This window comes from Ornithorhynchus anatinus, chromosome 15 (genome assembly GCF_004115215.2).
Source record: "Ornithorhynchus anatinus isolate Pmale09 chromosome 15, mOrnAna1.pri.v4, whole genome shotgun sequence".
Taxonomy (NCBI): Eukaryota; Metazoa; Chordata; class Mammalia; order Monotremata; family Ornithorhynchidae; genus Ornithorhynchus; species Ornithorhynchus anatinus.
In genome coordinates, this window is record NC_041742.1 from 22,725,020 (window position 1) to 22,752,993 (window position 27,974).

The window sequence follows — 27,974 nt, forward strand, 5'->3', positions numbered from 1 at the left end:
ATCTATGAATATTTAGAGTAAAGATCAAAGTATGTGTAATAAGTGGCAAGAGTAATTAACACATCCAATTATTTCTATTTGAGATTTTTACAACAGTTTATACTTTTGCATCTGCTAAACTCTCTTCCCTGGCCTACCAAACCTGACTTTTATTTCACTCAATGTATGTAGCTACTTTTGCTGTTGGATAGTTCAGTTCTCAGTTATGCCCTAGAACATGTATTAAAAACACTGGGACCCAATTACAGAGTCAGGTAGCGTTCTGCTAATAACTCAAGCTGGTTTGGACTCAGCATACTGCATTATCCATGAAATTATACAGTCCTTATTGGCAGATGACTGATCAAATCAACCCTCCTCCCCTCCCCCCCACCAAACCCTCCAACACACACAAGGACACTTCTCCAAATTTTATTACTTTCTCACCGATTGAAGATGACTAATTCCTCATTATAACACTATTCACCACCCTTACCTGCTAGCGGTGGAGCTGGGAATACGACCCTGCTCTCCCGACTCCCGGGCTTGTGATCTTTCTTGGCGTTCCCGTTGGTAGAGATGATCAGCTGTTCTGGCATCCAGAGTCACTACTTTTGTATATTATGAAGAGGGATGGTGTCTTGAAGCTTAACGTTTGGAAACAATTATAGCAGGTAGGTGGGACAGTTGTCCTGGAATGGCCCAAAAGGGGATGGAGGCTCAAGCCCAGCAACCATCCCAAATGCCCAAAGAAACACAGTGCGATAATACTAAAATGATCATTTTATTTTACTTTAGTACATATTTGGGGTTTAAAGCATAGGCTGACTGCATTTTCTCTTAAATTTAGTACTCTGGCCAAACTAAAGTAAGAGTGAGCACCTAAGAGAGATAATGTGGTAAAAAAAGAGCCCAAATGTTAGCTTTGTGTTCCTGAACAGGTGATACGGACATCAGGCACACGATAAGTTCGTTTTGGCCAGGAAATGTGTCTGCTTATTATTATTGTACTCTCCCAAGTGCTTAGTACAGTGTTTTGCACACAGTAAGCAGTCGGTATATACGACTGAATGATTGAATGGAAACGAACGTGCCTTTTGAGTCATGGGATCAAAGGTTTTGTTGTGCCCTGAGAATATGTTTCATAGTTTTGTCTTAAGACCCACACATTTTCTCCAATTTCACAGAATCTCCATCACGTTTCTTCTCTCAACAGCCATTTGTGAACCTGCGTGTAAGCATGGTGAATGTGTGGGACCCAACAAATGCAAGTGTTTTCCGGGATTTACAGGGAAGGCTTGCCACCAAGGTGTGTATACCCTAGCAAAGGAGAACTTCACTTACAGGACTTGGGGTTCCTGAGATGCTTTGCAAACTGGTTATATACCTGGACTTAGGAACTGAGATCTCTTTTCACCTAGACATCTCCAGCAGAAATGTTCTGAGGGTCAGAGGTAAAATTGAAATGTCTTCTCCATTATCCTTTTCCTTCCCAGATTCCCTCATGAAGCACAGACTCCCAAAGGTCAGGCAGCATTCTGGTTGTCTTGTGTCATAATGTCCTCGCAGGCACTGAAGATGTTAGACTATTTGCTTAAAAATCTGAAAAGAGATTAGGCAGTGATGTAAAAAGCATTTTATGGGGTGGGACCTCTTTGGTTAAAATTTGTGTTCTCTGGCCCAGGATATTTTCTCTAACCTAGAGGCCTTGCTGCGAGTGTTGATAGCATTAAAACAGAAACTGACTCAGATATTCCAGGAAAATAAATATTCAATTCCCTGCCACAGACCCAAGGCATCGTGAAGGGAGGTGAGTAGAGTGTCATTGTATTCACAAGCAAGAACAAAGAGCTGATACCTTGCCAAAGCTGTGTTTTACTGGACTAAAACAGGCTTCTCAGCTTAGGATGGAAAGTCGTGAAAAGTTGTCCTCGGAGAATGTGAAAAAGCAGATTCCTTCATTGCCATTTCTGTGGTCCTAGAAAGATTTTGATATATGGGGGGTTTTTAAGCCTAGGAAAGAGAGATTGCACCGACTTCCTTGAATCAGCAGATTATCTTGTTCCACATGGCCCCTCTGGTTCTTGTGCAGTCAAAATGCAGCTTTAATGGCCATTAATTATGACCAGTTGCAGCTTTCCACAAAAATCCATCCAAAAGTTCCAGGCAGCTCCATGGAACACGGCTCCATTTCCGATGGATGGGACATGTGGGAGGGGTGCTTGGTGCTGGGGATAAAGGGGAGGAGAAAGCTGTTCTGAGGCGCAACCAGCCATGAAATCCCATTCTATAAATCAATTTTATTTATTGAGTGCTCATTCTGTGCAGAGCAGTGTGCTAAACAGTTGTGAGAGCACAGTGAGTTAAACGTGATCCCTGCCCTCCTGGGGCTTGTAATCGAGCAGGGCAGACAGACATGAAAATTAATTACAGATAGGGGGAGTTTAATGACATGTACATAAGTGGGATGGTGGTGGGTGGGTGGGAAGGGTGGGGGGTGGCATGGAATACCTAAGTGCTTAAGGAGTGAGAACTCAAGTGCATAGGTGATGCAGTAGGAAGGGAGCGAGGGTGAAGATCAATCCGTGGTATTTATTGAACACTAGCGTGGCCTAGTGGATAGAGCACGGGCCTGGGAGTCGGAAGGACCTGGGTTCTAATCCCGGTCCTGCCATTTGTCTGCTGTGTGACCTTGGGCAAGTCACTTAACTTCTCTGTGTCTCAGTTACCTCATCTATAAAATGGGGATTCAGACCGTGAGTCCAGTGTGGGACAGGGACCGTGTCCAACCCGATTTGCTTGTACCCACCCCGTCGCTTAGGACAGTGCCTGGCACATAAGTGCTTAACAAATGCCACAATTACTATTAGTGAAGGATGTTGTACTAAGCGCTTGGGAAAGTACAATAACAAAGTACAATACAATGGAGTTGGTAGGCAGGATCCTTGTCCATAAGTCTACGGTGAGGAGAGATGTCAGAGAAAGCTTCCTGAAGATGTGATTTTACTAGGGTTTTGAAAATGGGGAGACCGGTGTTCTGTAGCATATGAAAGAGCAGCAAGTTCCACCATTTTGGCCTCCCGGAAGAAGAGACAAGAGATTTCAGCTCACTGGGGCAAAGATAGACATTTTCTGTGCTCCTTTTCCAGGTTCACCAAGCCAGGTGGCACACTGAATTCCTGACAAGGAGTTTACTTGTTTTCTACCTTCGGGAATGTTATCAGGCAACCTATCACTACATTGTCAAAAAAGAAAAGATATTTCCAGGTTTCCTTCCTTTTTTTTTTTTAAATACCCCAAATGATTTCTGCAGACATGAACGAATGCGGATTGAAGCCACGTCCCTGCGAGCACAGATGTATGAACACCCACGGCAGCTACAAATGCTACTGCCTCAATGGCTACATGCTCCTGCCAGATGGCACTTGTGCAAGTAAGTACATGCAAGAAGTGCAATTCCCTGCTTGGTTGATGCTTTGGCTCTTCCAAGTCAGGAGCTACACCTAGAAGGCATAGGCCAGAGATGGCCAAATGGCTCCTCCAGTTCAGTTGCTGAGTGACTCTTGGGGAAAAGCTAGAAAATGTGCTTTATGATTGATTATTTTGTTGTAGTGGGCCGTGGTGTGTCGCTGGTCTAAACCTGTCGGTGGCATCTCCATCCACGTGGGCTCTCCTGATGCATTTGAGGTTTTGCATAAATACCTTAGCCCGTGCTGGGATGGCAAGTACTTATTACAATGAATTTCACTTAGTGGGTACAATTTCCACTACCAAGCACAGATTTCCTGTGTGAGCTGCCTTTCACGGGCTTATCCGAGTCTCTCGGTTTGGCAGTAATTAAGCTGAGCCGGTCTAAGAGGCGGTACATCAGCCAATTCTTCACAGAGTGGAGCTATTTCTGGAAATATTTTCCAGTGGGAAAATTTTTATGAACCAAATCTGTAATGGCTTTCTCAGACTCTAGAAGCTGTGCCATGTCCAACTGCCAGTATGGCTGTGAAGTCACCAAAGAGGAAGTGCGATGTCTCTGCCCATCAACTGGCCTTCAGCTGGGACCAAATGGAAGGACCTGCCTAGGTAACGGGTGTGCATTCTCCGCCCCTGCATTTCTTTTTCCTTCTCAGTCAATCATTTATTGAGCACTTACTCTGTACAGAGCACCGTACTGAGCTCTTAGAAGAGTACAATATAACACAGTGCTTAGAACAGTCCCTGGCATATAGTAAGCATTTGACAAATACCTTATTATTTTTATTATTAAAGGGGAGGCAGACATCAATATAAATAACAAATTGTGAATCCACGGCCAACAGCACAATCCAAGCATCCTGTTATCCACCTTCCCTGCCCCGTGGGTCCAGCCGTCCAAGGTTCTCAGGCCCCGAAACCTGAACAATCAAAGGGGAAAGGTGACCCTAGCCAGATTCCACCCCACCATGGCCGAGACCCAAATACGGCACCTAGAAATATAAAGGTTCGGTCTGCATAGGGTTATTCTATCTTGTAAAAAAGAATAGAAATGGCTTTTTGGCTTGAAGGTATTTGGGACAAACGTAAATACTCTACTGCACAACCACCTTAAATACACTTCCCGAAATAGCTAGCCCATAGAGATAGAATCTCCTGTGGTCTAGCAAAGCTAAGCAAGCATCCAAAGAGATGGAAGCAGAGGCAGGTTAAGACTGGATATTATGAAATAAGTGATTATGCAAACATAGAGAATTTGCCAGAATCCTCGTAGAGTATCTGTCAAGAGAGGCTTGTTAAATTCATCTGTTAATTTTGAAAGAGCCAGGAACAAGCCTGGGTTGTGAATCTCCCATCCACCTCTAAAGAGTGTGGGAAAATTAATATAATTTACTGAGTGCTTAATGAGTGCAGGCCACTGTAGTGAGCACTTGTGGGGGGATGCTTGAGGTGTAAGAACTATGATTCCTGCACACAAGGAGTTTATAATATAGCAGATCAATCTTAGGATCCATTAATTCTGACATTTTTATTGGTCACATAGATCCTGTGCTCAGGAAGGAACTTCAAGGGACTAAATTGGTTATTTTGGCAGGGAGATTTGAATTCCAGTTCCAGCCCCACCCGAAAGCCAGGTGCAGGATTGTAGAGAACCTCTAATTGTGCCTTCACATCCTATGACTCTGGGATTCAGTAAATTACTATTCCGGGATGCCAAGTGGCATTCAAGAATGAATGCCACCCTCCAGAGTGACCTTACGGAAACCTAGGTCATAACATATTTAGGGTTTGGATGTATCTTAAGAGATAAAATAAGTGCTTAGAACAGTGCCCTGCACACAGTAGGTGCTCAGTAAATACCATTAATTGATAAAATCATCCAGAGACTAAAATAAGGGAGAAAATATTCCAAGGAAACTGCTGACTTGAGTTGCAGGTGGATGAGAGTTGACTTCTACTTGTATTGAGTAGATGTTCCTCAAACAAACCTTTTGATGTCTTTCCTTTATGTTTCCATGAAACAGATATTGATGAGTGCTCCACCGGCAAGGCCATGTGCCCCTTCAACCGAAGATGTGTCAACACATTTGGGAGTTATTACTGCAAATGCCAGATTGGCTATGAATTGAAATACACCAACAGGCGATATGACTGTGTAGGTAAGACTTAGCCTGTAACATTCCTTCCTCCCTTAAATATGAGATTTGTCCATGAGTGCTTTTCTGACAAGCTTCAATAATTTTAGGAGGCAACTGAAGCTATAGTGTAAGATCCTTGCTCCTCAACAGGGAGAAGACTCTATTTAGAAGACAGATAAAAGGTGAGGGAGACAAAATCCTCAGCATATCCTAATGAAAGGTGAGCTTCCTCAAGCAGGTCAAGGAACATATAACCTAAAAGCAATTTCCAGGAATTGACCCTACTTTTTAAAAAGGATGGTTCTAGGTCTTCTGGAGCCCCAAGTGAACCACCAGTTGGCTTGAAAAAGACAACTTCATTAAGCCCAGATAGATCCAGAGACCGACAAAAATACATGAAAATCCACATCATACTCATATGCGAAGACTTCTTTTCCCTTTTCCCTCCACTTCCTTGAAATCAGAAAGCCCTGAAATGATGCAGACCTGAGTTGGAAAGGCTATGCCTTATTTTGTTCATGGTGCTGGCACTGAAAAAATGTAGCTTTAATAATACAGTAGAGGAGGGCTCTGGGGTATGCACCTTCAAAGGGGGAATCTTTCCCTTTTAAGAGCTGATTAGGAAGAGGGAGAACTAGGCCTCCTTTGTAATTAAACCCCAAAGGCTTCAACACTGAAAACAATAGATTATTTAGTATGTGTGGAATTGTAGATGTAAAAACAGATGTGGCTTAGTGGACCTGCAGATAGGCAGAATTCAGGAAGCCTGAGTGTCTTGGAGTTTTTGGCAAGTTGAAACCAGCCTGAGCTCACGTTTAGACTGCTGAGTTCTCCACCATCTGGTATCTCCCGAACAAAGAGCTGTTTAACTTTGAATTCTTCTTGGGTGTAGTAGGACAAGGCCCCTTATTCCTCATTTTGAGTATGCACATACATTGGTGTATACATATCAAAATTAGTATCGAAATTACTATGTGTGAAGCACTGTTCTAAACGCTAGGAGAGGTACTCGATAGTCAGGTCAGACAAAACCTCTGTCCCACACTAGACTCACAGTCTTCAGGGGAGGGAGAATTGGTAATTTAATCCCAGGATCAAATGTTCACGAGGGCAAGGGAGATGCTAAGAGCAGACCTGGTTTCCAATCATTTTCACTGCAATGTTTCTCCTTCTAGACATAAATGAATGTAGTGTGACTACCCAGGAGTGTAGCCTCCATGCTGAGTGTTTGAACACCCAAGGGTCCTTCAAGTGCAAATGTAAACAGGGATACCGAGGCAATGGATTTGAATGTTCTGGTAAGTGACATTTCCTCAGGTCTCTTTAATCTGTGTCTGAAATGAACAGTTATATATTACAGTTGGGACATGGACTCTGTCCAACCTAATTAGCTTGTATCTAGCCCAGCGCTTAGTTCAGTTGCCTGGCACACAGTAAACACCTAACAAATACCATTTAAAAAAACACAAACCTCCAAACATTCTTTCCATCTATCTTTGAGTTGAATTATATCCTCGGTCTTCTAATAGTTCAGAAATACTGTTGCTGGAAAAACCTTATCTTTTGATCACCGGCTTTACTGCTTACACAGCTTTTTGGTTTTAATACCCTCTGAATTAAAGTCAAGATAATTTGGGAAAGCTGATCTCTTCGCTAACGGGGTCATACACTCAAGGTTTGAAAGAATGACTGGCAGAAGTCCACACTTGAGGTGCATATAAGAGTCATAAAAACAAAGATAGGAAAAAATTGGATCAAGTTGTCTTTCAGTCCTGTAATAATTTCTCTTCCAAGAACCTAGAGTTGGTTGGCTATCTTGTTTTTTTAGCCTTAGTCTCTCTTCAATAATATAATGATTCTTCTGCCTGCACTCTGGCAAATGATCCTTCTCTCTTCCAACTTGTGTACGTATCTCTCTGTCTCTCATAAAAATAAATCAGTATTCCAAAGGAAGAACTGAGGTGTAGGGAAATCATGGAGTTTCTCAGGGCACTGAACAGCCAATTTTTCTATGTCTGTCTCCATTACAGTGTAAGCCCTTTGTGGTCAGGCAACATGTCTTATGCTTTTGTTGCACTTCTCAAGTGCTCAGCACAGTGTAATACATTCAGGAGTGTTCAATAAATACCACCACTAATATTACTACCCCCAGTTGTCTCCTTTGTAAATACAGAATAGGGATGTTGAGGAAGAATAGAGGAAGTGTATATGTGGTCAAATTTATGTGGGGCTTTTTACCATTAACCTGTTCAGCTATATTTGCAAGTGGTCCTAGTTGGGGGAGTAGTTAAGGAAGGTCTCTGAGGTGAAATTCTAAGGGAACAATATGGTAGGGGCAGGTTTTCAAAACAGGAATAATATCAAAATACAAATACACTGAGGCTAGAGGTGGGCCGGGGAGAGGTGCCGCAGGAGATCTCCAGCTCGGCCACTTTCCCTACTTTCTGCAGAAGAGCTGGATTTGGGGCCCGGCGGGCACCGTTACTGGGACCACTTCACACGCTCATGGCTCTGAGGCTTCCGACCATTTAAAAGAGACGAGCACCATACCCTGCTCTTCAACATTCCCCCAGATAAAGCCCTATTTTCCTGAGGAAGGGTAGATATAAAAGGGTAGAGAAGCAGCGTGGCTCAGTGGAAAGAGCCTGGGCTTCGGAGTCAGAGGTCATGGGTTCGACTCCCGGCTCTGCCACTTGTCAGCTGTGTGACTGTGGGGAAGTCACTTAACTTCTCTGTGCCTCAGATACCTCATCTGTAAAATGGGGATTAACTGTGAGCCTCACATGAGACAACCTGATGACCTTGTATCTACCCCAGCGTTTAGAACAGTGCTCTGCACATAGTAAGCGCTTAACAAATACCATCATTATTATTATTAAAATCTTCTTAGGAGTCTTAATGCCAAAGTGTTTCCGTGGTTCTCCAAGGGAGAATGGTTCAACGGTACTATTAACTAGTAATGGTATTTACTGAACACCTATGGAGTGAAATGCACTGACCTAAGCACTTGGGAAAGTGCAACTGATACACTCCCTGCCGTACGTTGCTTTCGATCTAATGCGACAACCTGGACAAGCCATATTCTGGCTTGTTCAAGACATTGGGGGGCAACCCTGGACCTGATGCTTTATTTGCATATAGGTTTATCATGCTCCATTTTTCTGTTACCCTAAACCTATCCAGAGGGAAACACGTGCCCCAGGAAACCCAGTTGGGAGTTGGCCAGGCAGAAAATCTAGTAATTCATTCATATTCATGCACACCTTCATCTCCTATTTTGACCACAGCATTCTCTGTGGTCTTTCGGAAGGAGTGAGGCTTCTGACACCAGAGAACAAAGACTAAAAACTAAAAACAGATGTTTACATTACTGAGCTTTCATATCTTTCACTCTCCAGTTATTAAACCCCCTCCTTAAAGTCTGTAGAAAGGAAATTAGTAGGGACTGGTATTCTGCTGTTCATTTGTCTTCCTGTATTCCGAGAGAGGGTCACTGTGAACCATATAGGCCTAATTTTACAGTGGGTCCTTTGTAGCCCGCTCCCTGGAAGAAAGATCTTGAAAACAGTGTATTATATCAAAATTCAAACCTGAAAACTGATTGGCATTCTACCGTAAACACATTATCTCTAGACTATAAACTCATTATGGTCAGGGAAGGTCTCTGCTAATTCTCTGTACACTCCCAAGTGCTTATTACAGTGCTCTGCACATAGTAGGCACTTATTAAATAGGACTGATTGAAAGCAAATGGAAATTTTCTAATTTGTCTTTACTGATTTGTTTCTATCTATAACAAAATTTTAACACAGTGGAATTCAGTGGGACTTCTTCAAGGGTAAATATCTGGAGTATTAAGTGAAGGAAATGCAGATCATTTGTTAATATAGATGGAGACTTCAAAAAGAAAACAACACATTAAACAGGTCCGGCTGCATTTCTCTCTTTGCATAACCAAGAAACATTTGTCATTTTGAAACATTAATCGCTACCCTTTGTAATGTTCCTTTTATGTTCCAAATGTGTGCATCTCATGTGTCTAAATGATATTCTAGACCATAGAGTAGTAAGCTGAGGTCAATAAAAACCTACCCCTGGCTTCTCCAATTTTTAGCCAAGCATGCACAGCTCTTGGTTTAATTTTGAGGGGTTTTTTTTGTTTTTACATTTATGCTTCTTGGTACCTTTTGTAGCTTTAACTGGAAATGTAAATGCTCAAAAATCATGTAAGCAGCCATGAAAATTAGCACTGTCCAAGGCCCAAAGCCTAAAAGAAATCAACGCAGCCCAAACCAACTCTTTGGGTAATTTAATTTGCACTCCTCCACCAATTCCTCAAACTAGCTTCTCCCTGCCTTGCCCCCGCCAAATAAAATAAAATAAACTGCCTTAGTAAAGGTAACTTCATGAGGTTTTGGCTAGGTTGTCAATGTGGGCAGAGGAAGCGCCATCTCTTTGTTTTGTTCTCCCCAAGCATTTAGTTCAGTGCACCGCACTCACTGGATGCTCAGTCAGTACTATTTTTATCACTCCTAAACTTGTGGTTGGTGAGAGCTGTTAGCAACCACAAGTATCCCCATAGCCTAACTGATATAGGGAGGAATAGATGCTCGTGGGAATGACCAGGAGGGAGAGAATGAGGCTGTGGTAGTCATTTGTAGGTGAAACCAAGGACACTTTTTCAGGCAGAAGAGACTGTGCTGTGGAAATATTTCCCAGATCGGAAGCAGAGTTCGCAGGCTCTCTTCTTGTCTGTCCGTCTCCCCCGATTAGACTGTAAGCCCGTCAAACGGCAGGGACTGTCTCTATCTGTTGCCGACTTGTTCATCCCAAGCGCTTAGTACAGTGCTCCGCACATAGTAAGCGCTCAATAAATACTATTGAATGAATACAAAGCTCATCCATGTGAAATCTGCAGGACAATTTTGTAGATATAAGTGGATTCACTAGAATCCTCTTGAGCTAGAAAGACCCTAAATTGTAAGAGTAGAACTTCACCATAACTCCTGAAAACTACTTTTTAATTGCTGTGAATATAATTACTCTGCTCTTTCTATAGAATCAAACAATATTGGAGAGTTTCATTATTTAAAATTTGCAGTAGCTTTCCCCCCAGCCCCAAACTAAGAGCGCAGAACTGTTGAGTTCCGGGGTTTAGCTTACCTATGAACCTAGAGCAAGGACTGTAAAACCACTCAATATTGGTTCCAGAGACCAGATCAGGGAGACATTAAACAGCCATTTGGTTTCAGCTGCGACAGGGCTGACAACAAAACAGAAAAACCTCATTATTTCTCTTGACTTTTTCCTAATCGAGACACATTTGCCCTTCTGGTCAATCAATTGTATGATGAGAATACTCTCCCCAGGACTTAATATAGTGCACCACATAGAGTAAGCACTCAATATTTAATATTTTTGATTGATTGACTGTTGATAGTCACTTCAGTCATTAGCAAGGGTACCAAAACTTGGTTTGGATGTATTTCTGCAGGGAAAAAAATCCTAACATCTTGACAGATCATTATAAAAAAAAGGTTGTGGGTTTTGGTGATTGAAGAAAAGAGGCATCTACTAACTTGGTCATTTTCTTTTTTTTAATAATTGGTTGTTTTAGTTATCCCTGAAAATTCTGTGAAGGAAGTCCTCAGGGTGCCTGGAGTTGTCAAAGATACAATCAAGAAGTTGTTGGCTCACAAGAACAGTGAGAAAAAGAATGAAGAGATCAAGAATGCGATTCCAGAACCACCTAATACACCTGCCCCTAAGGTTCACTTGCAACCATTTGATGATGAAGAGGGACCATTCGTTGATGGGAGTTTTGATGGAAAGGACAAAGAGTCTGAGGAACCTAGAAGAAGAGAAGAGGAGGAAGAAAAAGACCAAGAAGACTTGGAGAACCAAGTAGATCATGAACAGACCCTCAGAGGAGATGTGTTTTGTAAGTACCCTGAGGAGTTTTTTAATTTGGAAAGGCTTTACAGGTACCCACCCTTGCAAGAGAAGCAGAGGGGCAAGAATGGGTACACATAAGAAAGGCAGCCAGTGATTAAACTCCAAAAGAGAAAATCCCTAAAACACTTCTCCCTGCTAAGGGACAGAGTGGCTGCTGTAAAAAAGAGCAAGTTCCCTCCAGTTTCTTCCTTAATGACTGAATTCCTGTGATCCTTCTCCTCCCACAAAGTGAGAAACATTACTTTAGGCTGCTTCTTGCTGCAATAAGTCATTTGGTGAGTAAATAGTTTCAACTGTTGCTTTTCAAGTGTTACTGTTCTGGAGTCATTTTTCAGCATTTTAACCACAGTTGTTCACTGGGGGTCTGTGGTATCTGTGAGAGCAGCCCACTCCAAGCTAGTTCCTAACATTGCCCGTGATACGTTCTTACCGGTTTGTGGCTCGTTCTCTGTGTTCTGCACAAATGCAACAGAAATACAACTTATTTTAAAATCTTAGCCAGCGGAGGGGTTGGGGCTGATTATCCCTAAAGATTGAGCAATGGTTTCAACAGGTTGAAGGCAGTCACAGCAACAAGAGGTAACAAGCCCGTGGCAATTCATCAAAACACACTGCACTTGTCCAGGGGTCCCTTGTACTCTAGCTCAGAAACTGTTCTTGCCTCCAGGGCTCTGGGCACGCGTGCGTGCGTGTTCACGTGCGTGATTTGAAAAAGACATGGATTTGAGAGGCCTTTTCTTTGGACAGCCTCCAACTGAGGATGGAGGTGCACTTAGCTGAGAAAGGAAGGCTTTACAGTAACTGAAGATCCAGAACTACTTGGGTCATTGAGGTACAGGTGGCTTAGACTTCAGAAGAAATGTATGTCCATGGGGATTACGGTGTGAAAGGATTTAGAATGAAGATGAGTTGATATTAGCATCTTGCAAAATAAAGGGCAATAGGGGTGAGGTTTGGGTAGGACTGGAAGAAGGACAAAGGTAAGAGACAGAGGATAGAAATAAAATTCCCAACATTCAGCTCAGTTTATTCTCTTTCAGTCAATAATAATAATTGTAATGACTGTGGTATCTGTTAAGCGCTTACTATCTTCCAGGCACTTTACTAAGCACTGGGGTGGACACAAGCAAATCAGGTTGGACACAGTCCCTGTCCCACAGAGGGCTCACAGTCTTAATCCCCATTTTAGAGATGAGGCAACTGAGGCACAGGAAGTGACGTGACTTGCCCAAGTTCACACAACAGACAAGTGGTGGAGCCGGGATTAGCACCTAGGTCCTTCTGACTCCCCGTCCCTTGCTCTAACCTGTATCTGCCCCAGTGCTTACAGCAGTGCTTGACACATAGTAAGTGCTTAAAAAGGTCCATTCTTATTACTAGGCCATGAGTACTTTTTGCAAAGAGCACTGTGTAAGCTTTTACTAAGCACAAGCACCCTACCCTGCTTGCCTCATCAGCTCTACCCAAATGCAGCCCCACAGGGGACCACACACCTTCCATCGCCATGACAACCATGAACCCGCCACAGCTCCAGAACCCTAATAACTGCCCCAGTTGTCAGGGGTCAAGAGGTAGCACAGCTGGCTCTTTCTGATACCCTTCCTGCTGGCAAAACTCAGTCTGGAAGCCCCACACGTGGGACGGGGACTATGTCCAACCTGATTACCTTGTTAGGTCAGTGCTTGGCACACATATCATTTAGAAAATACTGTTGCCAAACCCATAGGGGCCATAGCACCCGTGGAATAGCTACTTCTGCATCCTATTTAAATTCATGCTACACTCAGTGCTTTGCCTACAGATGATAGATTCTGCTGTTGGTTAGTGAATGGCAGGCAACCCATTTAAAAGCCAGATTCATGCATTACAATTTGTGCTGTTTGGAAGGGAAGTGATGGAAAACACTGACTTTCATTTGATCATCCTATATGATTAGGGAGTGATATTGGTTTATTTTTAAGTTGTTCAGTAAGGAAAACTCATTATGTAATTAGGTGGACAAAATATGAAGTCCATAAAACATGCATCCTCTTTGCAATACATTAAGGAGGGGGTCGGTCTAATCACATGTTTAATTTGACCCGATTTAGTTCCTAAAGTTGAGGAAGCAGCTGCCTTTGGTCCTCTCCTCGTCCAGAGAAAAGAATCGGCATCAAAATCAGTGCCAAGAGGTAACGGATCATTATTTTGCCAACATGCTTTGGTTTTGTCTTTTCATCACACACTAGAATGAGATCATTGTCTGTGGGATACTTAATAGAATGGGGATAATATTTAAATATCAAAGGCGGACTCAGTTAATGCCAAGGATTACAACACATTGAACATATTCTTTCCCCTTCACATCTGAAAAGACCTGCACATTCCTCACTCCCGGGCACAACAGTCCCCTCCAGTTTTTCTCCCTTTCATCAAAGCACGGACCTGTCGGATGGATAGACGAGCTTCCAGATGTGTGGCAGCTGGGCGGTGAGCTGACCACGAATGGAAGCCGCCCGGAACAGGTGGGGCCTGAAAAGCCGAGGAGCACTAGGATAGAGCACGGGCCTGGGAGTCGGAAGGACCTGAGTTCTAATCCTGGCTCCACCTCTTGTCTATGTGACTGGACAAGTCCTCTGACTCCCAAGCTTATGCCCTTTCCACTAGTCTTCTCTAACACTGATCTAGCATTAGTCAGCTACAGGCAAGAACCGAAACCAGATAGATCATGATTCTCTACCTGACCAAAGGCTGGACCCTATTATTTCTTGGAGAAGCAGCGTGGCTCAGTGGAAAGAGCGTGGGCTTTGGAGTCAGGGCTCATGAGTTCGAATCCCAGCTCTGCCACTTGTCGGCTGTGTGACTGTGGGCAAGTCACTTAACTTCTCTGTGCCTCAGTTCCCTCATCTGTAAAATGGGGATGAAGACTGTGAGCCCCACGTGGGACAACCTGATTCCCCTATGTCTACCCCAGCGCTTAGAACAGTGCTCGGCACATAGTAAGTGCTTAACAAATACCAACATTATTATTATTATTATTATTATTATTATTATTCTAAGGCAGTTGATTGTGTCCTACATGGATACAGACTTTTCTTGAGTCCCTCCTAACTTCATGGCATTACAGAAACAATGTTTTCAAGTTCATCCATTTCTTCCTACAAGGTTCTCCAGCATTCACTGTGCTTTCTTACCTCCCTGTCTGCCCTTGCTTCCCACAAGAGCCTTTCTCTTCTCCTGTTCCCCAGCCTGCCTATTCTTCATTGTAACCTCAGTGCTTGGATCACTTTCCCAAACCCATCTAACACACCTTCCCTCTATCTTGGCCAGGTAATTCCTCCAAACTTCTTCTGAGATGCTCGTCTGGAAGATCTGAGGCCACCTGAAGGCCAGCGTTACACTAACGTTTCCAGATCTTGGCAATCTACTTCAACTTTCTTTGCCTTCATGGTGTTTTCCTTTCCTTTTCTTTTGTGTCTTACTTTGGGGCTTTGGCTGAATCAGTAGGGTGGAGTTAATAGGCCAGGGACCTGGTCAGTTAATGAGAAGTTCCAAAAATCAGGTCACACACATGAATTCACACACACCAACTCCTGGAAAACTGGGACCATACCTTTTTGCATTTGAATGCTCAGTGGCCGAATTTCCGTACATAGAATTGCATGGACTGGGGTGCTATTCCAGACCATAATTTTGAGTCAGTTTTACAGTAGGGTGTAGTTATGTGGTTGTAATAATAATAGTAAAATTAGTATTTATTAAGGGCCAAATACAGTGCTTAATGGGGTAGATACAAGATAATCATATCAGGCAACATCTGTGTTCTATACAGGTCTCACCATGTAGGAAGGAGGAAGGATGGGTATTTTTTTTCCCACTTTACAGATGTGAAAACTGAGGTCAGAAAGATGGATGGGTGGAAATCCATAGGCTTTGATGGACAATACAGGGAATGATAGGGAGATAAGGGAGCAAGGGGAGAGTCGGAAGACGAGCAGAACTTCTGGTTCGGCAGAAGGATTAAGCCGGGAAAAGGGACCAAATTTAACTCAGATTGGGAATTGTTTCCCCCCGCCTCATCTCCTCTCACACCACACTCGGAAGACCTTTCTCCATACACCACGTAGAACATCTGGGTTACATCTCCACTACAATATTTTCTCTAGACGTCCAAAAAACGGACTCAGTTCTCAGCGGTGCTTTCAATCAATCACTGGTAGTGAGTGCCTACTGTGTGCAGAGCACTGTACTAAGCGCTTGGGAAAATACCATACAGTGGTAAACAGATGATCCCTCCCCTCAAGGAGCTTACAATCTAATCGGGGAGACAGACATTAAAATATATTACAGATAAGAGAAGCCAGTATAAGGATATGTACCTAAGTGCTGTGAAGGTGATTTGATGCTTCACATGTTGAACATTGGAATCTGTCACGTGGGACCGCGTTACACTCCTGGTATTTTCATTTCAATTACCTACAATTTTTTCGGTGGAAAGCATATTCCTGTTGACTCATCGAATGGAAGTAAAATGCCATTTTCTTCTTAACAGACTTCAACATTTCACTTGACTGCACCTTTGAGCAAGGCATCTGTGACTGGAAACAGGACACAGAAGATGATTTTGACTGGACCCTTGCAGATCGAGATAATGGTAGGTCAGAACAGTCGTAACTGTGGTATTTAATAGCTTACTCTGTGCCAAGCACTGTGCTAAGCAATGAGGTAGATACCAAATAATGAGATCAGACACAGTCTCTATCCCCTCTAGGGCTCACAGTCTAAGGGTGAGACAACAGAAAGCTAAACTTCATTTTATACCTCAGGACAGCGAGACAGAGAGAGTCAAACCTATTGAGTCTTACTGTGTGCAAAGCACTGTACTAAGCGCTTGGGAGAGAAAGTAACAATAAATGGACACATTCCCTGCCCACAATGAGTTTTCAGTCTAGAGGTTACCCAAGGCCCTCGGTGAGATTGGGAGGCTTTTTTGGAATGTAGTTTCCTTAGAACCTTGCTCTGTCTCCTCACCACCAGATGCAAACAAGACACCCAGGGGCTTTACAGTGTCCAGCCAAATTGCGGGATAGATGAAAAGGCTGTGCTTGACTGGAATTGGAGTAACCAAGTGCTTAAGACAGTGCTCTGCACACAGAAAAGGCTCAATAAATACCATCAATTGATTGATTGAGGGGTTGTGCTTGGTTGGCCATCTGGGGCTTTGGCATTTTTCCTTTGTCAGGTGGCAGTGGAAGCGTAAAGTCCTGGGTGTCCTGATAAATCGTAATAAAGTATAATAAAGCGATTATAACCTCTTCTTTCAGGTGGCCAGACGCGGGGCCGGGCGGGTGGAGCCTCTTATTCCCTGCATTTATAGTCTGTGAAATGCTCAGTTCATCCATAGTGTATATTTTCATTACACATTTTGCTTAGAACTCTGGTAGGGAATTTAGGGACATTAGTCCAGCAACACAAATCTATCTGGATAGAATGCCAATGTCAGATGAAACAGTATAGAGAAGCAGCGTGGCTTAGTGGCAAGAGCCCAGCCTTGGGAGTCAGAAGATGTGGGTTCTAATCCCTGCTCTGACACTTGTCTGCTGGTGACCATGAGCAAGCCACTTAACTCCTCTGTGCCTCACTTACTTCATCTGTAAAATGGGGATTAAGACTGTGAGACCCATGTGGGTCAACCCGATTACCTTTCTTCTACCCCAGCACTTAGAACAGTGCTTGGCACATAGCGCTGGACAAATATCCTAATTACTATTATTACTTTTTTGGGTTTTTTAATGGCAATTGTTAAGTATTTGCAATGTGTCAGACTCTATACCAAGCACTGAGCTAGATGCAGGTTAATCTAATTGGACATAGTCTGTGTCCCAAGTGTGCTCACAGTCTTAATCCTCATTTTTCTGATGAGGTAACTGAGGCACAGGCCAGTTAGATGGCTTATCCAAGGTCACACAGCAGACAAGTGGCAGAACTGGAATTCGAACCCATGGCATTCTAAAACTTGAATTTTCCCTATTGTGAAGTTCATCAAGAACACGGTGCCTGCGTTATAGGATAGATGAATGTGCACATCCCCCAGCGTAGCACTGAACGACTCACAGGATGGTCCTTGAGACCTTCCTTGACGGAGACCGTCGGTCCGAGGGTTTTAAAATAATAACAGTTACAGTTAAATACGAAATGAGGTTTTCTTTCCCTCCAGCCAACGGCTATTACATGGCAGTACCGGCGACTGTGGGACACAAGAATGATGTTGGCCGGCTGAAACTTCTCCTTACCAACCTCCAGCCCAAGAGTAGCTTCTGTTTGCTTTTTGACTACCTGCTCGCTGGGGACAGGGTGGGCAGCCTCCGGGTGTTCCTGGAAAGCAGCAACAATGTTCCTGCCTGGGAACAGACGGGCAGCCAAGATGGAAGATGGAGAACTGGAGCAGTGGAACTGCCGCAAGGAATCGATAAAACCCAGAGGGTGAGTGGCACCCCAATAGCATCACCTTCGCGGTCAGTGCCTCAGCTCTGCCTTCAGACCTTTTTCAAACAGTATTTTCTATGTAAATCTGCTTTAGGCCTGTCTCCTCGCTATGGTGCTGCTCGGAAGACACTTTCACATTTGTGTTTCTTAGTCCTTATTTCATCACTACTGAGCTCTCCCTCACCGCACTTCACCCACCTCAAATTTCACACTTTAGAGAATGCTATTCCTCCCCAGCCCCATATGTCTTTTTGGAAAAGAGTAGGTGCTTTCAGCAAATTAAGTTTCTTAGAGCCTTAATTCAAAATAGTTCACATGCTTTTACCATAACTTGTGTTTTCTCTATGTATTTTGTACACATGCAATCTGTAAGTTCCCTTGTAGGCAAGACTCGTGTCCACTAACTCTACTGTGGTATATTCTCCCAAGAGCTTAGTGTAGTGCTGGGCACCCAGGAGTACTGATTTTTTGGGGGGGGGGGATAAAACTCGATTACTATTAGAGAAGCAGCATGGCCTAACGGAAAGAACATTGGCCTGAGAGTCACAGGACTTGGATTCTAATCCTGGCTCCGCCACATACCTGCTGTACACCTAAAGTCATATAACTTCTCCGGGCTTCACTTCCCTCATCTGCAAAATGGGGGGATCAATACCAGTTTTCCCTTCTACTTAAACTGTGAGCCCCATGTGGAACATGATTAACTTGCATCTACCCCAGTGCTTACTGCAGTGCTTAGCACAAAGTGCTTAACAAATAGTATAATTATTATTACTATGACTATTATTTTTTGTCAAGTAAAACCCAGAAGGTCATGGGTTCTAATCCCGGATCCGTCCCTTGTCTATGTGACCTTGGGTAAGTCGTTACCTCATCTGGAAAATGGGGATTAAGGCTGTGAACCCCACTTGGGACAATCTGACTACCTTGTACCTACCCCAGCGTTTAGAACAGTGCTTAGCACTTAACAATTACCATAATTGTTATTATTATTATTAAATATTACTTTTAACTCATAATAATAATAGTAGTTGTATTCATTAAGCTCATAGTACGGGCCAAGCGCTGTGGTAAGCGCTGGTGCAGATGGAAGATAATCGGATGAAAAGGGGTCCCGTCCCACATGAGGCTCAGTCTAAAAGGGAGGGAGAGCATTTTAAGGAATTAAGGCAACATCCTTCTAACAAAAGGAGCCTGTAAGGGTTTAGGATGCTGAATTATCAGATTATCTACATTTGCAAGATGTGGCAATGGGTGAGTAGTATAGCACCAGTTTTCCTTAACTCCATTTCACTCACACACAGCCCTTATGTTATAGAAGAACTGAGTTTGCCAAATGTCCCACATCTCCAAATTTTGATCATTTATAATGGTTCTTGAGCGCTTAGTGTGTGCAGAGGACTCGACTAAGTGCTTGGGAAAGTACATTATAACACAACTGGTAGGCACGTTCCCTGCCCAAAAGGAGCTTACAGGTCTATCCTTTCCTCAGAATGGGATTGTCACCGTTCAGGGTCGTATTGTTCATTCCCAAGCACTTAGTACACTACTCTGCACACGCTAAATGCTTAATAAATAAAATTGAATGGTTGAATGCAGTTTGTCTGGCAGTCAAATAATTAACACGCCCGCCCCACTTTAAAAACCTCCAAATTACCCTGGATCGTGATCTTGATATTCTCTTTGGTAAGTGAATCATGTGGCTTTTTGGCTTGTTTTGAATCTTTTGTTCTAAATGATTTTCCCCTCTCTGTTTGTCAGATCATTTTTGAATCAGAACGTGGCAAGAGCAAAACTGGAGAAATTGGAATAGGTGCTGTCTTTCTCATTTCAGGCTTCTGCCCTGAAGATCTGTTATCCGCGGACATCTGAAATGGATATTTTACTTTTTTGAATGTCTGACTTTATGATAGTACTGTACTGTTTCATTGTGACCTAGACAGCTAGTCACCTTAGAAAATCTTGAACCTAAGACGAATGGAAAAATCAGCATGTTCTAAGGGCATGAACTTACCCTGGTTGAACTTATCCTTTGATACACTCTGTTTTAATTCTTGCTTGTAATATAGTACTATTGCATTTTATCATTCGCATCTCTTTCAACTAGAATGGAAATGACTGTGCTGCTTTCATTATAGGTGATTTATTTTTATAAGCTGTTGCATTTCCATGTTAGAATTTTCCAGTTTACACAGGAACACTAATAAGGATTACTTAAGTGAACTGTTTCAACCCGACGGCTCGTCTTGATATTAGATACTAGATTTTAACTTCCGTGGCTTGTGCTGATTTTGACAGTATGTTTTTACCTTGAAAATCCATCTAAATAATCATTTTGCTGTACCATGATTTAATATTTTTATGTTGTGACTTTACAGTCAGTTATGTCTATGACTGTTTACTCTTAATGGAAAACTTTTTTGAATTCATGGGAATACATCTAATTTCTAGCAAACAAGAGCATAACTGTTTTATCCTCATATAACCCTTATCAAATTAACGCAGGCCTATGTATCTCCAGGTTACGAGAAATCGGAGCAGACTTTAAGGAAATTAAGAAGAAAGCTTCTTAATTGGTTTCTTGCCTGTAAAGGTGATTAACACTCATAATGATTGAAAGGGTACACTCTGAAACATCCAGCTGTAAAGGCCTTCAAAAATGTCCAACTCTCCTGGACATATACGATGTTCCTAGGCCTGGAGGCAGGAGATTGAATCAGTTGACCTTTTGAGGTCCCTTTTTACACTTTGATTCTATGATCTTCTGTAGTTGCCCTTTCTAACTCTCCGGTTAAATTCTGTTCCAGTGAGACCAGCTCTATCCTTTTATTTCTGCAATAACCTTGGCCCAAATGTGTTTATTGTTTTCAACCGTAAAACTACAAGTCCTGAGTTGTTCTGAGTGGTATTACTGAGGTTTTAGTGCGCGCTTAGTGCGCTATTCTACAGAAGTGGTTATTTGCCTGTCAAATTCTCTTGCTGTCAAGTAGTCTGCAGTTTAAAACAACACTTGAAACAAGATGACTGCTTTCATAAGTCATTTTACTCAAGGAATCTGACAAATGGAATTGGATAAGAACTAGAATCATTTCAAACTCAATGCCTTGCCAGTGAAAGATATTAGATTATCAGCCCTGGGGACTGAAGTTTGCTACTCAAAACAAGGTATGACACGGGCAGTGGGAAGAGTGAGACGGTTTATGGGTCTGGAGTGAAAATGTCATGCTTGCAATGGGCCCTGAACTTCAACAAGTCCTAGACAACTACTTCTTTTGCATGTTTACCTCCAACATAGGGAAGCACAGGTGGATGGCCACAAAGATGACTGTGAGTCTCAAGCGGGGACAGGGACTGTGTCCAAAATGATAACTTTCATCTCCCCCAATGCATAGAACAGTGCTTGGCACATAGTATGCCCTTAAAATACCTAATTATCATCATCTATGGACTGGTCCATAGCACGCTTCGCTGAGGGTGAACCTTGGACAGTAAGTTATTAGATCTAGAGATCTCCAATGCTCAACCACTAATCGTAACCTAGGTCCGTCTAAAACAAGAGAGCTGCCGTGTGAACGCAGATATACAGAAAGGGAAGAATAAAACTCTCTGAGAGCAGGACCCAGCTTGACTGTCTTCCTTGAAAATGAGGAGCTGCACGGCTTCAAATGCATTAACAAGGGGTAGGGAAGTGCTCTATCAACACTTTAGTTTAATAATAACAGTTTTTCCTCCTATTCATATACTCTCCATCTTTATCCCTCCATCTGCTCCATGTCCAAATGGAAACAACCTAAGGCCACAAAATGCAACTGTCAAAGAGAATTGCTTTATTCTGGATTTATTATCTGAGCTCTTCTTAATAAATGGCTGACTCCCCATATTCTGTTAGCTCTTCCCTGTGAAAGATGCAAGAGCATAATAATGAAAACAACTGTCAGGTTGCCTGTGGGTCAAAAATCCCTTGCTGATTACAATGGATGTTTTTTAAGTTGTGCTTCACTTTCTCCTTAAAGGACTAATGAGCACTGACCACACTTCAAACAGATCACCCTCCTGGAGAAAACATGAAAGAAGCATTTAAAAAGCAAAAACAGAGGCCCGGTTTCAGTTTCTTATTAGCACACATTTCCCCTGACCTCCTTACAGAGCACAGGGTGCACTCTGACTTGCCATTCAGAATTGTTACCTCTTCTGGCTCCCCCCAAACCACTTTCTTCTAAACTCTTAACTTCATTTATCATTGTTTTAGAGAAAGAGAACAAATGAGGCTTTCATCCTGGTGTTTAAATCCAAAAGTGAATAAATCAAACTGTAAAAATGTTATTGTATATTGTACAAGAATGTGTTCTGGCAGGACTCTATCTCCAGATTATCATCTGTGCCCATAAACCAGGCATTTGTAGGTGACCACGGGTACTGAGGCAGCAAGCTGTTGGATTTTTCCACCGCGAATGACCATTTGCAATACAACAGATGCTTATGTTTTATTAGTGTAATGAAGAAAAAGTAGAAAATTTTACCCAAACTGTTACTGAAAATCATATAGCCATAAGTTTGATTCTCCAATCAGGCACATGCTTTTATAAGTTCGAAAACTCATGACACAATCTTAGACTTTGATTCTTTCTTTTTTTCTTTACCAACCTGCATTGTTCAGCCTCAGTTACCTCATACTTGTTCTCCCTCCTACTTAGATTATGAGCCCTGTGTGGGACAAGAACAGTCTCAACCTGATCGTCTTGCATCTTCTCCAGTGCTTGACAAAGAATAATAATGATGGCATTTGTTAAGCTCTTACTATGGGCCAAGCACTGTTCTAAATGCCGGGGGGAGATATAAGGTTCTACAAGGTTATTAGGCTGTCCCAGGTGGGGTTCACCGTCTTAATCTCCGTTTTCCAGATGAGGCAACTGAGGCACAGAGAACTGAAGTGACTTGCCCAACGTCACATAGCTGACAAGTGGCGAAGCTGGGATTAGAACCCATGACCTTTGACTCCCAAGCCCGGACTCTATCCACTAAGCCACGCTGCTTCTCTAATAGCAACTTAAATACCACAATTATTAAGGCATAAGAGTGAAATGCTATTGTTTTAATGAGATGTTCATCCATCCCCTTGATTCTATTTATTGCTATTGTTTTTGTCCGTCTGTCTCCCCCCGATTAGACCGTGAGCCCGTCAAAGGGCAGGGACTGTCTCTGTTACCGATTTGTCCATTCCAAGCGCTCAGTACAGTGCTCTGGACATAGTCAGCGCTCAATAAATACTATTGAATGAATGAATTTATTGCTATTGTTTTCGTCCGTCTGTCTCCCCCGATTAGACCGTGAGCCCGTCAAAGGGCAGGGACTGTCTCTGTTACCGATTTGTCCATTCCAAGCGCTCAGTACAGTGCTCTGCACATAGTCAGCGCTCAATAAATACTATTGAATGAATGAATTTATTGCTATTGTTCTTGTCTGTCTCCCCCGATTAGACTGGGAGCCCATCAAAGGGCAGGGACTGTCTCTATCTGTTACCCATTTGTCCATTCCAAGCGCTCAGTACAGTGCTCTGCACATAGTCAGCGCTCAATAAATACTATTGAATGAATGAATTTATTGCTATTGTTCTCGTCTGTCTCCCCCGATTAGACTGGGAGCCCATCAAAGGGCAGGGACTGTCTCTATCTGTCACCCATTTGTCCATTCCAAGCGCTCAGTACAGTGCTCTGCACATAGTCAGCGCTCAATAAATACTACTGAATGAATGAATGAAATATGAGAGCATGAGCAGCCCCAGCAGGGATGACGGAGGAGGGCAGAAGCGGCCAGAGTGATAATAATAATAATAATAATGTTGGTATTTGTTAAGCGCTTACTATGTGCAGAGCACCATTCTAAGCGCTGGGGTAATAATAATAATAATAATAATAATAATAATGTTGGTATTTGTTAAGCGCTTACTCTGTGCCGAGCACTGTTCTAAGCGCTGGGGTAGACACAGGGGAATCAGGTTGTCCCAGTGGGGCTCACAGTTTTAATCCCCATTTTACAGCTGAGGTAACTGAGGCACCGAGAAGTTAAGTGACTTGCCCAAAGTCACACAGCTGACCAGCGGCCGAGTCGGGATTCGAACCCATAGACCCAGGGGAATCAGGTTGTCCCACGTGGGGCTCACAGTCTTCATCCCCATTTTACAGCTGAGGGAACGGAGGCCCCAGTGAAGTGACTCGCCCACAGTCCCCCAGCTGACAGGTGGCGGAGCTGGGATTCGAACTCCGGACCGCGGACTCCCAAGCCCGGGCTCTTTCCACTGAGCCACGCTGCTTCTCCGTGTGTTACCGCGGGGGACAAATTGTGGCCGGGTGGAGGGAGCTGCAGGGGGAAGAGCCAGTCAGAGAGGTGGAGGGGAAAGGAGAGGCCCGGGGGGGGAAGAGAAGGGAAAAAGAGAGAGACCAGCTGTCGGAAGCCTGTCTCTACGGCCTCAGCTCCAACCCAAAGGTTCCCACGGACAAGCTTACAACCTAACCCTTCTCTCGCCATATTTATTCAGAAACTCTTGGGACGTGTTCAGGGCAATCTAAAAAAACAACAACCAACCCCCACCACCCCCCCCCACCATCTCTGTTGGCTAAATTCAGAGTCGCATCCACTGCCGATCACCTAATAATAATGTTGGTATTTGTTAAGCGCTTACTATGTGCGGGGCACTGTTCTAAGCGCTGGGGGAGATCCGGGGTCAGCGGGTCGTCCCACGTGAGGCTCGCAGGTAATCCCCATTGGACAGATGAGGTAGCTGAGGCCCGGAGAAGTGAAGCGACCGGCCCGCAGTCCCCCAGCTGACAAGCGGCAGAGCCGGGAGTCGAACCCGTGACCTCGGGCGGGGAAGCCCGGGCTCTTGCCGCTGAGCCACGCGGCGGTCTCACCTGCACAGACCCAAGTCGCTCTTTCTAAAATCTTCCCTCTCAGGCTTTTCCCGCGGGTCTCTTCCCTCTTGGGGCGCGAGGGGAAGGATTCATTGGGCTTCGACAGGCTCTGCGGCCTTATCGGTGCTACCTACAGATAAAGAGTGTAGAATGTCCATGAAGAAATCGAGGGTTTGGGGGGGAAAACCAACCTGCGGTTGCCAGCGGGCCACTGCACCTAGAAAATCGGCCGGGGCCGTCGGAAGGGAAGGGCTGGGAGCCACCTTGCACTCGCCCGCCGGGGTTTCCTCGGCCCAAGCTGGGCCGCTCGCATCTGAGATCGAGGAACGATTAAAAAGGCAAAAATTCCGTTTATTGCTCTGCCCAGAGCAAGCGCTCAGTCAGTGTGGCTCGGCGGCAAGGGCCCGGGCTTGGGAGCCAGAAGTCATGGATTCAAATCCCGGCTCCGCCGCTTGTCGGCCGTGTGACTCTGGGCAAGTCACTTCACTTCTCGGTGCCTCAGTTCCCTCACCTGGAAAATGGGGATGAAGACTATGAGCCCCACGTGGGACAACCTGTTCACCTTGCATCCTCCCCAGCGCTTAGAACAGTGCTTGGCACATAGTAAGCGCTTAACCAATGCCACGTTTTAGAGAAGCAGCGTGGCTCGGTGGAAGGAGCCCGGGCTTGGGAGTCCGAGGTCATGGGTTCGAATCCAGGCTCCCGCCATTTGTCAGCTGGGTGACTTTGGTCAAGTCACTTCATTTCTCTGGGCCTTGTCTGTAAAATGGGGGTGAAGATTGTGAGCCCCACGGGGGACAACCTGATCACCTTGTATCCTTCCCTCCCCCCGCAGGGCTTGGAACAGTGTTTTGCACATAGTGAGCGCTTAACAAATACAAATCCGTTTAGACTGTGAGCCTGTCATTGGGCAGGGATTGTCTCTATGTGTTGCCGAACTGCCGACTCCAAGCGCTTAGTACAGTGCTCTGCACATAGTAATAATAATGTTGGTATTTGTTAAGCGCTTAGTATGTGCTGAGCACCGTTCTGAGCGCTGGAGTAGATCCAGGCTCATCAGCTTGTCCCACCTGAGGCTCACAGTCTTAATCCCCATTTTACAGATGAGGTAACTGAGGCACCGAGAAGTGACTTGCCCAAAGTTACCCAGGTGACAGGTGGCGGGGCCGGGATTAGAACCCGTGACCCCTGACTCCTAAGCCTGTGCTCTTTCCACGGAGCCACGCTGCTTCTCTAAATACTATTGAATGAATGGTCTGCACAGAGTAAGCGCTCAATAAATACGACTGAAGGAATGAATGCTTTGCACAGAGTAAGCGCTCAATAAATACGACTGAAGGAATGACTGGTCTGCACATAGTAAGCGCTCAATAAATACGACTGAAGGAATGAATGCTCTGCCCAGAGTAGGCGCTCAATAAATACGACTGAAGGAATGAATGGTCTGCACAGAGTAAGCGCTCAATAAATACGACTGAAGGAATGAATGCTCTGCACAGAGTAAGCGCTCAATAAATACAATTGAAGGAATGAATGTTCTGTGCAGAGTAAGCGCTCAAATAAATACGATTGAATGAAGGAATGAATGCTCTGCACAGAATAAGTGCTCAATAAATACGACTGAATGAATGCTTTGCACAGGAAAGTGCTCAATAAATACGACTGAATGAATGAATGCTTTGCACAGAGAAAGTGCTCAATAAATATGATTGAAAGAATGCTCTGACATAGTAAGTGCTCAATAAATACGATTGAATGAATGAATGCTCTGCACAAAGTAAGTGCTCAATAAATACGACTGAATGAACGCTCTGCACAAAGTAAGTGCTCAATCAATACAACTGAATGAATGAATGCTCTGCACAGAATAAGTGCTCAAGAAATAGGATTGAAGGAATGCTCTGCACAGAGTATGTGCTCAAGAAATAGGATTGAAGGAATGCTCTGCACAGAGTATGTGCTCAAGAAATACGATTGAAGGAATGCTCTGCACAGAGTAAGTGCTCAAGAAATACGAATGAAGGAATGCTCTGCACAGGGCGAGTGCTCAATCAATACGACTGAATGAATGAATGCTCGGCACAAAGTGCTCAATCAATACAACTGAATGAATGAATGCTCTGCACAGAATAAGTGCTCAATACATAGGATTGAAGGAATGCTCTGCACAGAGTAAGTGCTCAATACATAGGATTGAAGGAATGCTCTGCACAGAGTAAGTGCTCAACAAATATGATTGAAGGAGTGCACGCTCTGCACAAAGTGCTCAATCAATTCAACTGAATGAATGAATGCCCTGCACAGAATAAGTGCTCAATAAATAGGATTGAAGGAATGCTCTGCACAGAGTAAGTGCTCAATAAATATGATTGAAGGAGTGCACGCACTGCACAAAGTGCTCAATCAATTCAACTGAATGAATGAATGCTCTGCACAGAATAAGTGCTCAAGAAATAGGATTGAAGGAATGCTCTGCACAGAGTATGTGCTCAAGAAATACGATTGAAGGAATGCTCTGCACAGAGTAAGTGCTCAAGAAATACGAATGAAGGAATGCTCTGCACAGGGCGAGTGCTCAATCAATACGACTGAATGAATGAATGCTCGGCACAAAGTGCTCAATCAATACAACTGAATGAATGAATGCTCTGCACAGAATAAGTGCTCAATAAATAGGATTGAAGGAATGCTCTGCACAGAGTAAGTGCTCAATAAATATGATTGAAGGAGTGCACGCTCTGCACAAAGTGCTCAATCAATACAACTGAATGAATGAATGCCCTGCACAGAATAAGTGCTCAATAAATAGGATTGAAGGAATGCTCTGCACAGAGCGCGCGTGCTCAATAAATACGACTGAGTGAATTAATGCTCTGCACAGAGTAAGGGCTCAATAAATACGATTGGATGAATGAATGAACAAGTGAATGATTGACAGGCGCAGACCGAGCTCGCAGCGCCCCCTTCTGCCGCTCCTCCGCCATGACACCTACCTATAGCCGTTGGCGGCCCCCGGGGGGGGGGGGGGGGGGGGGAAAGGGGAGGTCACACCACGGGCAGG

The 27,974-nt window shown here is 43.9% G+C and overlaps 1 protein-coding gene and 1 long non-coding RNA gene across 2 annotated transcripts in view; one reads left to right on the forward strand and one right to left on the reverse strand.

Moving 5' to 3' along the window:
* EGFL6 (EGF like domain multiple 6) overlaps window positions 1-22,700 on the forward strand; it is a 33,012-nt gene extending 10,312 nt beyond the window's left edge. Inside the window, exons 3-12 of the mRNA XM_001515219.5 lie at window positions 1,196-1,288; window positions 3,293-3,412; window positions 3,937-4,056; window positions 5,472-5,606; window positions 6,761-6,883; window positions 11,203-11,526; window positions 13,631-13,711; window positions 16,072-16,173; window positions 17,737-18,002; window positions 19,767-22,700. Of these exons, the coding sequence (XP_001515269.3) occupies window positions 1,196-1,288; window positions 3,293-3,412; window positions 3,937-4,056; window positions 5,472-5,606; window positions 6,761-6,883; window positions 11,203-11,526; window positions 13,631-13,711; window positions 16,072-16,173; window positions 17,737-18,002; window positions 19,767-19,877 (1,475 nt within the window). The 3' untranslated portion in view covers window positions 19,878-22,700. The remainder of the gene's footprint in view (window positions 1-1,195; window positions 1,289-3,292; window positions 3,413-3,936; window positions 4,057-5,471; window positions 5,607-6,760; window positions 6,884-11,202; window positions 11,527-13,630; window positions 13,712-16,071; window positions 16,174-17,736; window positions 18,003-19,766) is intronic.
* On the reverse strand, window positions 743-27,947 carry LOC103170851. The gene is made up of 4 exons (XR_005660842.1): window positions 27,907-27,947; window positions 24,914-25,043; window positions 1,838-1,957; window positions 743-1,581 (listed from the first exon to the last, which is right to left on the reverse strand). It is a non-coding gene; the product is annotated as an uncharacterized LOC103170851 (long non-coding RNA).
* Between the last annotated feature and the right edge of the window lie 27 nt (window positions 27,948-27,974).